This window comes from Electrona antarctica (assembly GCF_951216825.1).
Source record: "Electrona antarctica genome assembly, chromosome: 3".
Taxonomy (NCBI): Eukaryota; Metazoa; Chordata; class Actinopteri; order Myctophiformes; family Myctophidae; genus Electrona; species Electrona antarctica.
The window spans coordinates 39029433-39042170 of NC_136808.1; the positions used below are offsets into that span (position 1 = coordinate 39029433).

General features: G+C 43.1%; 1 protein-coding gene across 1 annotated transcript; it reads right to left on the bottom strand.

Annotated features, from left to right (window-relative positions):
• Positions 1-948: 948 nt before the first annotated feature.
• On the bottom strand, positions 949-12366 carry LOC306920011 (adhesion G-protein coupled receptor G5-like). Its single transcript, XM_079496601.1, has 14 exons — positions 12300-12366; positions 11586-11854; positions 10801-10987; positions 10201-10249; positions 9293-9407; positions 8201-8323; positions 7014-7142; positions 6802-6844; positions 5782-5888; positions 5211-5326; positions 4050-4306; positions 3118-3217; positions 2578-2855; positions 949-1185 (listed from the first exon to the last, which is right to left on the bottom strand). The coding sequence occupies exons 1-14, from the start codon at positions 12361-12363 to the stop codon at positions 1004-1006; spliced, it is 2019 nt and encodes a 672-aa protein (XP_079352727.1). The 5' UTR covers positions 12364-12366; the 3' UTR covers positions 949-1003.
• Between the last annotated feature and the right edge of the window lie 372 nt (positions 12367-12738).

A 12738-nucleotide genomic window follows, 5' to 3' on the forward strand; every position in this document is an offset into this window, starting at 1 on the left:
CAGGGGCCAGGTCTGGGCCCCAGGCCATACGTTGAGATGGTCCAGGGGCCAGGTCTGGGCCCCAGGCCATACGTTGAGATGGTCCAGGGGCCAGGTCTGGGCCCCAGGCCATACGTTGAGATGGTCCAGGGGCCACGTCTGGGCCCCATGCCATACGTTGAGATGGTCCAGGGGCCAGGTCTGGGCCCCATGCCATACGTTGAGATGGTCCAGGGGCCAGGTCTGGGCCCCAGGCCATACATTGAGATGGTCCAGGGGCCAGGTCTGGGCCCCAGGCCATACGTTGAGATGGTCCAGGGGCCAGGCACCAGCCTATACAGGAGGACCAGATGGAATGGTGTTTGCTACTAGGGATGAGATGATATTTCATGTCACAATTATTGTGGCTAAAGTTAATTAATTAGCGATTAACGATAACGCCTTTACTGCTAGAATTGTTTCAGTCTGGAGTCCCTTCCCTGCCACCGGATTCAGCAAGGACTTATTTTGAAGACCCGAAAATGAACCGGAAGCTAAACACGACTAAAGCTAATTTGGCTACCGTCCATTTCTAAGTCATCTGAAGCGTTAATATTGTAAGCGTGAGGTAGCAACGATTTAGTAATGAGCCACTAACATCCCCATTTTGATCCAACACCTCAATCTGAGAAAGGATTCCAAGAAAAAGGGGTTTTAAGATTGCGGTTATAATGCCGGTGGACAGCGGGAATCATTTAATTGACGGACCACAGCCAAGCCAAGCGTGACCTAGCGACGGGGACGCTGCTAGATGGTAGTTAAAGTCATCTTCGGCAGTGAGAGTAATTAAAATATTGCGATAAACAATAATTATCGTCCCATCCCTAGAAGAAAACTTAGCTAGTATCACCAAACAATCACCTGGATCTAGGAATGGTTAGCTAGTATCAGGTCAACCTTTACATCATGGTTCAAGGACCTGCACACACACACACACACACCCATGCTGAATCAGTAGTCCTGCTAAAACTGAATGCTAAAAAGTTCAAGCAGCCATGTGCTTCTTTGTGCCATTGGCGTTAGAGTCCAGCTCTCTGTAGGAGTTGTTGTCGTGGGCCTGCAGCATGTGCTGCCTGGTGGAGCCGCTGATACTGGACCTCTGGGCCGAGCCGCTCTCCTTCCGCCGCATTCTGTCCAGTAAGAAGAAGCGCAGCAGCAAGGAGAACCCTGCATGTGGGGAGAAGAACACAGCAGTCAGATAAACAGCAGCAAGGAGAACCCTGCATGTGGGGAGAAGAACACAGCAGTCAGATAAACAGCAGCAAGGAGAACCCTGCATGTGAGGAGAAGAACAGAGCAGTCAGATAAACAGCAGCAAGGAGAACCCTGCATGTGAGGAGAAGAACACAGCAGTCAGATAAACAGCAGCAAGGAGAACCCTGCATGTTGGGAGAAGAACACAGCAGTCAGATAAACAGCAGCAAGGAGAACCCTGCATGTGGGGAGAAGAACACAGCAGTCAGATAAACGGAAATAATCTAGAACCCGTGCATCGGTACCTCCGCCAACACTACACTTGGGAGCAACCTATTAGCATTCTACCAGCTAAATTATGGAGAGTTGGTAACCAAATGGACCCTTATAAGATCTTTAACTCTTGAGAGCGTAAAAGTAAGGGTCAATTTGGTTTATTTTTAAGAGTTAAAATCTTGTTAAACATCTGCATTACTTAGTTAATTTACAAGAAGTCTACACAAATTAGAGAATGTAAAATAAGTGTTATTTTGATCAATGTTTGCCCGTATCTCTCCCATGGTACCAACATCAATACAGCATGGAATTGTGGACAAAATCTTATCCAACGATAACAAAATTCTTTAGTTTTGGGTCTGAGAAGCTAAATCTCATCAAATGGTGGTCTGTAGCATCATGAAGTATCATCATGGAAGTGGTGACTATGACGAATAAATAATGGACCATGATGTAACCATGATATGAAAAGGGTTGAAAACCACTGCTCTAACCTTACACTCAGTTAACAGACAACACTGCTAACCACTTGCACCCCAGCATGCAGAGTCGTAAATCTGCCATGCTGAGAGAATTGGTGTAGATGGAGAAAAAAGCCATCCAAGTACAGAGCCACTAACCACATGATCTACAAGCTCACAATACGTCACATCGCGACACGTTGTGACTGTGAGCTTGTAGATGATAGATCTGATATTTTCAAAAGATTTGTATACATTTGACAACTTGAAATGGGACATTCTGTATAATGAGTGCTTTTACTTTTGGTACTTTAAGTACATTTTTTGTTTTGTTTTTTGTTTTTTTGCGGCTTACGCCTTTACGGGACAGACAGTAGCCTGACAGGAAACGGGAGAGAGATGGGGGAAGACATGCAGTAAAGGCCGTGTCGGGCTCGGGAGTCGAACCCGCGGCACACTGCGACTGGATTACCAGTCGGGTGCCCAGACGGTTACGCCACCGCCTGGGCCTTTAAGTACATTTTGATGCCAATATTTTTTTAATTTCTGACTTCTATACTGCAGTATCGATACTTTTAAAGTATAGTATTTTTCCACCACTGTTAAAGACCAAAGAAACCCCACAGACCTTGGAGAGAGTTGAGGATGCAGGTCAGGATGAGGACATAGTTGGACAGAACTCCAAAGTTGAGGAAGCTGAGGCTCCAGGTGCTCCCGAAGAGAACGCTGAGGCCCCAGATGCCCTGGAAGGTCCTGGAGCTCTGACTCCTCCACTCGTCCCTGTCGCGCACCTGCCTGTAGATGAGGTACAGCATCACCAGGCCCGAGGCCACCAGCAGTGCCAGCATGCTCACGTTGGTGCAGTAGTGAGCCAGAAAGGCCTGCTCACTGCGCTTCATCCAGCACCTGCACGCGCGCGCACACACACACACACACGCACACACCAAGGTTAGAATAGTTTCGGATTTTTCATTATAGTTTAGTTTGAGTTAGTTTTGACTTTTCTTTTCTAATTCAGTTAGTTTTAATTTGTTTTTAGAGCGGGTTTGCTAGTTTTTATTTTTGTGACAACGCTTAGTTTTAGTGTTAGTTTTAGCTTTTGTGATTAATTAGCGATTAATCATGATTAACTATGGACCAATCATGCGATTAATCAGATGCTGCTTACATCTTGAAAGGGTTGTCGATATCATTCGCTGGAAACACGTCTCTCACACCGTAGATGTTACCCACAGCAAGCAGGATGACAACAGGAACAGCTGGAAGGCCTGGAATATGACATCACAAATCATAAGTCCCGTTTCGTACTTCTTCATGCGACGACCGGTCATCTATTTATATTTCACGCCTATCATGATCTAAAAGTGAGGAAGGCATGGAGGGCCCTGAATGGCATGACCAGTGTATGGAACTCCAACCTCCCCCGACAAATCAAACTCAGCTTCTTCTACGCGACGGTAGAATCTATATGGCAGTGAATGCTGGACCCTGAAGCCAACTCTGCAGAAGGCTCTAGACGGGTGCTACACCAGAATGTTACGTGTAGTGCTCAACATCAGCAAGAGTACACATGTTACCAACGAGAATCTGTATGCCGGAATATTCAGGGTGAGCGACAAAATAGCAGCCAGGAGAATGAGACTCGCAGGACACTGCCAGAGGCACCAAGAGCTCCCAGCCAGCAAACTGGTGCTGTGGGAACCAACACATGGGCACCGGTCACGAGGACGTCCCATACTAACATATGTGGATGTACTCAAGAAAGCGGGATACAGGAGCGCAAAGCACCAACGAGCTGGCCGGATGTATGGAGAACCGGGATGAATGGAGGCGACGATGGAGGGCTCGTCTGAGGACGACCTAGAGAGAGATGACGCGCTGGTTCCCTGTTTGAAAGTGGAAGAATGGAATCAAAGAGTTCTTCTTAAGCAATATTACACGAGAGGGTGTTCTTTATCATCATTAATGCACGCAGGAACTCGCCAGCAATAATAGCTATAGTTATTGTCCCATCGTCACCTATACAATTCAAAGGAGCTTTATTGGCATCAGAAAACATAAGTTTATATTGCCAAATCAATGCTGACGGAAAGCACTCACCGAAGCCAATCAGGTTCCAGACGTAGGGCTTGGGGGAGGGGCTGAAGAGCACGTAGACCATCCAGAAGGTGTGGAAGACCTCCACCCCCATCCAGGTGAAGGAGCTGAGCAGGGCGTAATGGAGGGCTGCACCCACCCACACACACAGCGCCTCACCACCCACGTTGGCCAGGGTCCCGGTCAGGAAGAACAGCACGTAGAGGAGAAGCAGCGATACGGCTAAACCCTGGTGGACATGGATACACTCCTTAAGTCTCCTGAAGAACACACACACACACACACACACACACACACACACACACACACACACACACACACACACACACACACACACACACACACACACACACACACACACACACACACACACACACACACACGAGAGACGGAGAGAAGAAGAGACGTTACAAAGCCATGGGGATTACTAAAATGTTCTTAAATAGATATGTATTACCATTTTTAAATTGATATGATTAGTTGCCCTCAACTCATCAGGTAGGGTAAGTGATATTTCTTGGTTAAAATAATAATGTTGTTTTGTTAAAAATTAAAGCACTATATTCTGAGAGTAACCATTGCTGTATACAGTGGACTCCCTTCTTCCCAGCTCTTTAATAAACAGAAAATCAGGTATAATAATAATGGTATGTGTCACTGTACATTTGCATATACAGTCAAATGAGGTATCTGCATGTAACACATCATAAGTATCAGTAGTGGGCGCTACAGGGCAGTTAGGGGTTAAGTGAGCTCAGGGACAAATCGACACTGCTGAGGTCTGGAATCGTGATGGGACCTTTGGTTTCCCAGCTGGGCTCTCTCTAACCATTTAGCTATTAATTGTTAGAACCCAAAAGGTATGTTGCCAATTTCAGCCAATGAGGAGAGAGTACCCATTTCTCCCTCCTGATTGGATAAAATTGGTATCCAGACCTGAAATGCAGTTTATGTTGACTGAAGAACTGGAAGGTGAACAAACAATCTCTGTGTCCTTCTAATGCGTGAGGGGGCTGTGATTTTTCCATTACTTGTATTATCATTTAATCTAGATAATGTGTTTAATGGCATCATGGTCATGATGTCTATTGCAATCCATAGAAGACAACTTTTGTAATGCATGTTTGACAATAATGTATTGTATTATTTATTCGTTATTATTACCTCTTTCTGTTGAGGAAGATGATGAGAGCAACACAGCTGATCGTGGAGGCAGCACAGCCCAGAGATGTAATGACGGTTAGAGCCAGCAGGTGGGGCACTGGTTTGTTCTCCAGTTGCTGAGAGGGAACATAAAACAGAGTTTGTGTATTTCTGTGTAAATGGATATTCAAACAAACACATCAGTGTTATGCTTATTATAAGCAACGTTTGGGCTTGTTTTTTCTGTAAAGTCGCTTGTAAATATTGGAAGTTCTGGTATTTTGGGCCACAAGTGTAGTTGCTTATTTGGGCTTGCTTCAGTTTAATCAATGAAAATAGCCGACCTACAAGCTCACATCTCATTGCAATGCCACACTTTGTAACCGCATGTTTCTCATGCCAATAAAGCCCTTTGCATTGTAAGCTAAGCTTGAAGATCCCAAATACATTAAGGGTCCTTGACATGAAAATGTTTGAGAACCACTGGTTTAAACAACACCAGGAAGCATGCAAGTCCAAATACGCATGACTTTACAGGAAACACAAGGCCAAAGTCCCCTATAATAAGCAGACTTGGCAACAGTGGTCTCACCACCAGGATGGTGAAGTAGGTCAGGTGGTTGCAGTGACACTCTGTGTCTTCTTGTCCTTTCTGGAATGTCCAACATCCATCGTTTCTCCAGTTCACCTCTGATGGGTCTGCATGCACACAGTATGGGTAGGATTTAAAGGGTGTTTTGCCATTTCAATTCAAATATTAAAGTTACTATTTAGCCTACACCAGTGGTCTGGGGTACAGGTGGTACCCAGCTAAATGTTGGAGAGTTGGTAACCAAATGAAATGGACCCTTATTAGATCTTTAACTCTAAAATGGAACCAAATGGAACCAAATTTACTTTTACACTCTCAAGAGTTAAATTATTGTTAAACATCTGCATTCAATAATTTACAAGAAGTCTACACAATTAGAGAATGTATAATATTATTATTTTTATCGTTTGCCTGCTGAATTTTGGAGAGGTTAAATGAAAATCTCATCAAATGGTGGTCCGTGGCTCAAATGACGAATAGATAATGGACCTTGGTATGAAAAGGGTTGAAAACCACCGGCCTACACAGAAATTAAATAAATCACTGGTGAGTCTTTTTTCTTTGGTAACACAACAGAAAACGTATCAATTAATGTACGTGTAAGATTAATGTACACAACTATGTGTGTACCATAATGGCTAACAGAGTGCAGCACTACGTCTGGCAAAAAGACTAATGTATGTACCTCAATTATGGGATAATATAATTATAATTATAAATCTGTGTTCACACTAGGAGCCCAAATCCTTTTTTTGTTATTGTGGGACCAACAGTTTATATATATATATATATATATATATATATATATTTATTTTTTTTATATATTTTTTTACCTCCCAGAGCAACTAAAAACCACTTCCTCAAGACTTTCAGTGGATCCTGATCCCAATGCAAACTTTGCACCTGTCTCTTTTCGTTCCACAATTTAAAACAAAAAACACTTTTGATTGAATTAAAATCACTGGAAAGGTTCTTTAAGAATCTGATATATATCAATGTAATCAAATCTAATCATCTGACCTGTTCTGGTGTCCCATGAAACACATGTCCTCGAGTGGGTTTTCTGAGGAAGAGAAGTGATAGAGAGAGAAACTAATATTTCAAAATAAACCTGTTGTGTACAATAAATAAATGCTCAGTCTCAAATGTGGTGCGTGCGTGTGTGTGTGCGTGGTGTGCATAATGCTTAATTACTGTATAAGTATAATGCAGGTAACGTGCAAACTGCTTACAGGTATTATAGGGTGATGGAAGCGGATCTTGATTGGTTCAGGCAGATTGGTGATGACCTCATTCTCCACACTGATTCCCACAACGTCTGCCCAGATTGTGTCATCATTGACATCCGCTGAGGCAGAGTTCTAGGAGTAGGAACACACACACAATAAACTTCAATTTAGTTTTAGTCACATTTAATCATCTGAAATGTTTTTGTTTCAGTGGACTAACCAAGCATAAAACGACACGTCTTCTACTCAATGTCTTCTCCAGTAGTACCTCCCTAATCTTTTTGTCTAGTTTTTATTTGGTGTCATAGTTTTAGTCATCATAGCTTAGTTTTTGGACCCTGACGAAGGCTCTATAGCCGAAACGCATAGGTTTTTTTTTTGAGTGGTGTAAACCACTCCTACAACTGGCTTTTTTGTGCAGAAAAAATTAGCATGGTTGCTATGTTCACCCTGTTGTCTGACGTAATGAAATCACACCCGGGTGAACAGGGTGAACATAGCAACCATGCTCATTTTGTCTGCACAGAAATAACATTTCATTACGTCAGACAGGCTATATAAGACCTTACACCACTCAGTTCACACGGGTGTGATTTTATTTAACTTTTGCCTAGCTAAGCCATGTCAATAAAGGCTTTTTAAACTCAACTGAGCGGAGTGCATTGGAGTCCGGGCCCCCGGCCCATTGGCTTTCTGACAATGCGGACCCCTGAACAATTTAGCTGAATAGCCCTGCTGTACGGCTTGGAAACGGTTGCGGACAAAAAGAAAGGTGGCAGAACTTGAGGTGGTAAAATTTAGGATGCTACGATTCTCATTAAGAGTGACACAGAAGGACATGATCAGAATTGACTAGAATATCAGTGCAGGTTAGAAGGTTTGGGGATAAAACAAGAGAGGCGAGGTGGAGATAGTTTGGACGTGCAGAGGAGGGGTACATTGGGAGAAGGATGCTGAAGATGGTGCTGCCACAGTGCCAGGCAAGATGAGAAGAGGAAGGCCAAAGAGGAGGTTTATGGATGAGCTGAGAGTGAGCGACCACCATGTAGGTGGCTGGAGTCACAGACACAGAGGAAGACGCAGAAAACAGAACCAGATGGAAGCAGATGATCCGCTGAGGTGACTCCCGAAAGAAGAACAAGACTAAGTTTTGTCCAGATGTCTGTTGATAAAAAGAGACCTAATCTTACCTGGAACAAGGAAGTGTCTTTAACCACCGTGATGACCACTTTGTCTGTCTTCTTACCAGCAGACTTCAGGGAGGGGGGCAGGTAGACGAATGGATGGGAGTCTGGAGGTAATCCTCTGAGGGCCTGTTGAAGAAACGTGCAAGAGCTTACTGGCATGTTTCGTGTTGTATTGGCCAAATGCTCAACAACAGAGCCAGTAGCATTCATTGCTACAGTTGTGAGAAGCTTGGTATTGCAAGGCTTTCCACAACCATGGTAAAGTAAAAGACATGATAAAATATGAAATACGTCAGACAAACAAGTAAAAAGGGGTCAAAAGTAGGTCGGATCTATACTCCTACGCTCGCAGGTTTGGTGTGTTTGCACAAAGTCTGTTTGCACTCAAATGTAAGTGTCTGTTGTTGTCTCAGTCACCTTGTTGTTACAATGAACCTTTTTAACTTTTAAAGAAAGGTATCGTTCATCTGTATGAAGGCATGACAAATAAAACCACCTTGTACTTTGTACCTTGTTTGCAGTGCTGTTAACAGGCGTACTAGTAATAAATGAGTTACAGATACAACGAGAAAAATGTAGCGTAGTGCAGTGTTTCGGAACCTGTGTATCCTCCTGGGCTGTTGCAACATTGGGCCCCCGACTGATTGGCAAAACACTATGATTTTAATGATAATTATGGGCCAAGCCTGAAGGGGCGAAGGCCCCTATTTTTTTATAATAAAAATAAAACCTCTAGTCTCCAACTAGAAACGACTCCAGCTCAATTATTGCTTTTATGGCTTGCTGGCTCTGTCTTATCTCTGCTTGCAGCTATATTATAATATTGATATTGAAAAGAAAAATGTAATGTAAAAGTAATTAATGAATTAATTTAAAAAAGAGTGTTTGTTGTGTTTGTTTGTTGTGATCATACTACATCAGTTCCACTTAAGGACCACAATGGAAACAAGTTGTAAGCTTTTTTGCATTATCCTTTTGATTATTGTGGGTCAGATGTATGTTACATTATGGTTTATTTCATGATCATAATATATATGATAATAATCATAATAATTATGTTGTGTTTTTTGCAGAGTGTGCGCATGCATCTCTTACATTCAAAGTGACATTGAGTCCTTGGAAGTCGTCATTCATTTGTATCACAGAGCTCAGGGCACAGGGTAGCTCCACGTTTCCCACAGCCTGAGACCTCATCACAGTCTCCTCAATCCTGGATTAGACACACATAATTAGGGCTGTCACCATTACACATTTAAATTGGCAATTTATTGTTACACAAATAATTGCGATTAACAATTCGTTTTTTTGACGTTGGAAATTGGAACATTATGAATAAAAATTACATTTCTGTTTGGCTTTTAGGCTTCATAATAAATGTATTTTATATATTTCTTATACTTAAAATAGTTGATCTACAAGCTTACAACGCTTCGTGATGCGTCGTATGATTGTATATCAGGCTGGCCTGTAGTGTGGACTTTACCTGTGGACGTTAGCGTTCTATGCCTCCTTTTCCAACAAAATAACTGTTCTGTTCTAGATTCTTGGAACCTTGGTGCTTTCACAGAACCGGTGGCCATTATTTGGTTCCAGTTCTTTTAGGGTTCGGAACCAATTCATTTTCAGTGGAAACGCTCTGAACTGGTTCAATATTAGGTGGGAAAAAATAAGTGAACCGGTTCAACCCTGGTGGAAAAGGGGCCTATGTGAGCCCGTCACCAGGCTGGACAACGACTTGCACGAAAACTGATTTCACCCACTTCTTTGCATCTGTAAACCTGTGATGTGACAATAAAGCTGATTCTGATTATAATCATGATCTGCATATAATCAATAATAGGGAGATTCAACAGAGAGGCCGGTCACCTCCGTCGTCCGTAACAGGTTAAATCACCACCCATTCACACTGCTGGACTCAATTTCCTGTTCTGCTTTTAAGTCACATTAGATAACATACAATTCAGTTAGCGCATGTTGTTAGAAGGAGGGAGAGAGAAGCTTACATGTTGACGTTTTGTGATCCCTGCCTGGCTTCAGTACAAAACTCCTCTTCTGCAAGGAAATTAAGCACATATTAATGTTGCATTAATCACTTCTAGATGTAGAACAGAATGTCCTGCAGAGTTCCTGCTCCTAATAGTTCGGATGGTTAAATGCACAGGGCAAATTTCACGTAGTAAAAAGTAAAGTGACAATGCAATTATTTCACATTAATTTAAACTGTTGTTTGTGTTATGAGTACATGTGTTATGAGCGCACTGGGCATGATTAGAACTACGCAAACACAGAACAAAACAGCATCACCAGAAATAATCACGTCACTTTTGTGTTATTCACATCACTACTGGTATGTAATTATTATAATACAAATGTAATCTGCTTTAGTTGTTGTTGGGGACAGTTATTTGTACCTAGTTATTGTACATTTGCACATACAGTATGTGAAATGCGTCCCCTGCATTTGCCCATGCCAACAATTAGGAGCAGTGATTGTTACTAATAAGAAGCAGGTGGTTGTTAAATATCTTGCTCAAGAACACTCATTCTCTCATCTACTTATCATCCATCCATCCATCCATCCATCCATCCATCCATCTACTTACTACAGTCAATGGACTCTCCATAGAAGGTGTAGCTGTCAAGTGTTTTGTAGCTGACTATGTCGTTTTTGATGGTTGCGTTGACAATGCCGTGGGCTGCGATGGCTCCTCTGCCTTTCTCGGACAGGTCAGTACAGCAGCTACCCTGCAAGCCTGCCGGAAAACATAACGTGTGGTTCTTTCCCCAGACCTGTGGCACACAAACAATCACAGACAAGACAAGACTCTCACACAGGGCCCGGGACCAGCTAGATAATAGATTGCAATCATGTTGCTTGATTCAGTATTTCGATATTTGATATTCATTCGATCAGACACACCCCCATCCATTAGAAACCCATTGCAACTGCAAACTCCATTTTAACCATTTGGTTTGGTCATTTTAAACAAGACTTAATAAATCAACTATCCCCTCCAATGCATGGCTTTCTGAAATTACGTCATCTGGCAATCAAGTCTATGGACTTTGTTTGTTTAGTGCACTAAATTACGTCATGAGATGTAATATGGCCGTAACAAATTCCATTTCATAGAATAACACAAGGCATACATTCATGTCTCATGGAGGACGAGTATCATGAGTGTCAGACAAAAACGTTTATATCGAATAAATAAAAACGTCAGGCAATTACATTAGTTTGGTTGCTCTAAGGGCAACCAAACTAATGATGATGCAAATGAGTGAAGTGCTCCTCAGTACACCTCAAGGTTATGTCAGGTTCAGTTAAGTGTATTACAGTGGATAGAAGTTATAGATATTTGGTAATAAATGGCCGTCCGGAACTTACCTCCACCAGTAACAGGTCCAGTAGGGGCTCCCAGTACAGACAGAAGTGACTCTGTCCCCCTGACCCGGGTCCAGGCTGGCCCAGGGAAATCTCCCCAGATCGTTGACAACTGGCCGCAATCCGCCCCTCCACAGAGAGCGATCTTTCATTGGCTGAGACCGAGATCACGTCACAGCCTGGCGAAAGGTCATAGGTCAGCTTCAGGGCCTTGCCGTTGCCATGACGCCACGTACCACAGAAAATGAAATCCCGGTCGTTTTCGCCAGATACTGCAAGAGGCGAAAAAACAACAACAACAGACTGAATATAACCCATGCACTCAGGGTTGGATTTATAAGTAAAAGGCCTTTGTTAAATTTGGGCTAGAGGATTGGTCTTGGGGAGGGTGTTCGGGAGGGGTTCGATTCCCGTCTCCTCCTTGCAAAGTGTGGAATTGTCCTTTAGCAAGACACTGAACCCCTAACTGCTCCCGATGAGCAGGTTGATGCCTTGCATGGTTTTCTCCACCATAGGTGTGTGAATGGGTGAATGTGAAGTACATTGTAATTTACAGTGCTTTGGAGAAAATGCAGTCCAGTCCATTCGCACGCACGCGCACGCACGCACATGCGCACACGCACACGCACACACACACACACACACACACACACACACACACACACACACACACACACACACACACACACACACACACACACACACACACACACACACCTGAGGAGAGGGCAGCCAACAGGAGTAGCATCCATGCAGCATCTTGCATCAGTCGCTGCTCCATTTTTCTGGTCTGGAAAAATGACAGGGAGGGAAGTGGTGTCAATCATTTCAATCTGGAAAACTATCACAAAACTGCATTAGTAGATCATCTAATTTTGGCTAAAGTTAAGTTAAGTTAAGTTAAAGTTGAAATTGGAAATACTCAAGTAAAGTACAAATACCTCAAACATACACCACTGCCTGTAACATTATCTGTAGCCTACTTAATTCTACAGACATCCTATTGTTCTGACCCTGGAGCATTCTCTGTACCTCAGTACTGATCGGAGAGGTCACACCTATTGTTCTGACCCTGGAGCATTCTCTGTACCTCAGTACTGATCGGAGAGGTCACACCTATTGTTCTGACCCTGGAGCATTCTCTGTACCTCAGTAC

Coding starts and splice junctions, on each gene's coding strand:
- LOC306920011 (XM_079496601.1), bottom strand. CDS start 12,363: ATGGAGCAGCGACTGATGCAAGATGCTGCATGGATGCTACTCCTGTTG. Junction 3,218..4,049: donor CTGGAACCTGATTGGCTTCG/GTGAGTGCTTTC, acceptor GTCATATTCCAG/GCCTTCCAGCTGTTCCTGTT. Junction 1,186..2,577: donor CATCCTCAACTCTCTCCAAG/GTCTGTGGGGTT, acceptor CCCCACATGCAG/GGTTCTCCTTGCTGCTGCGC.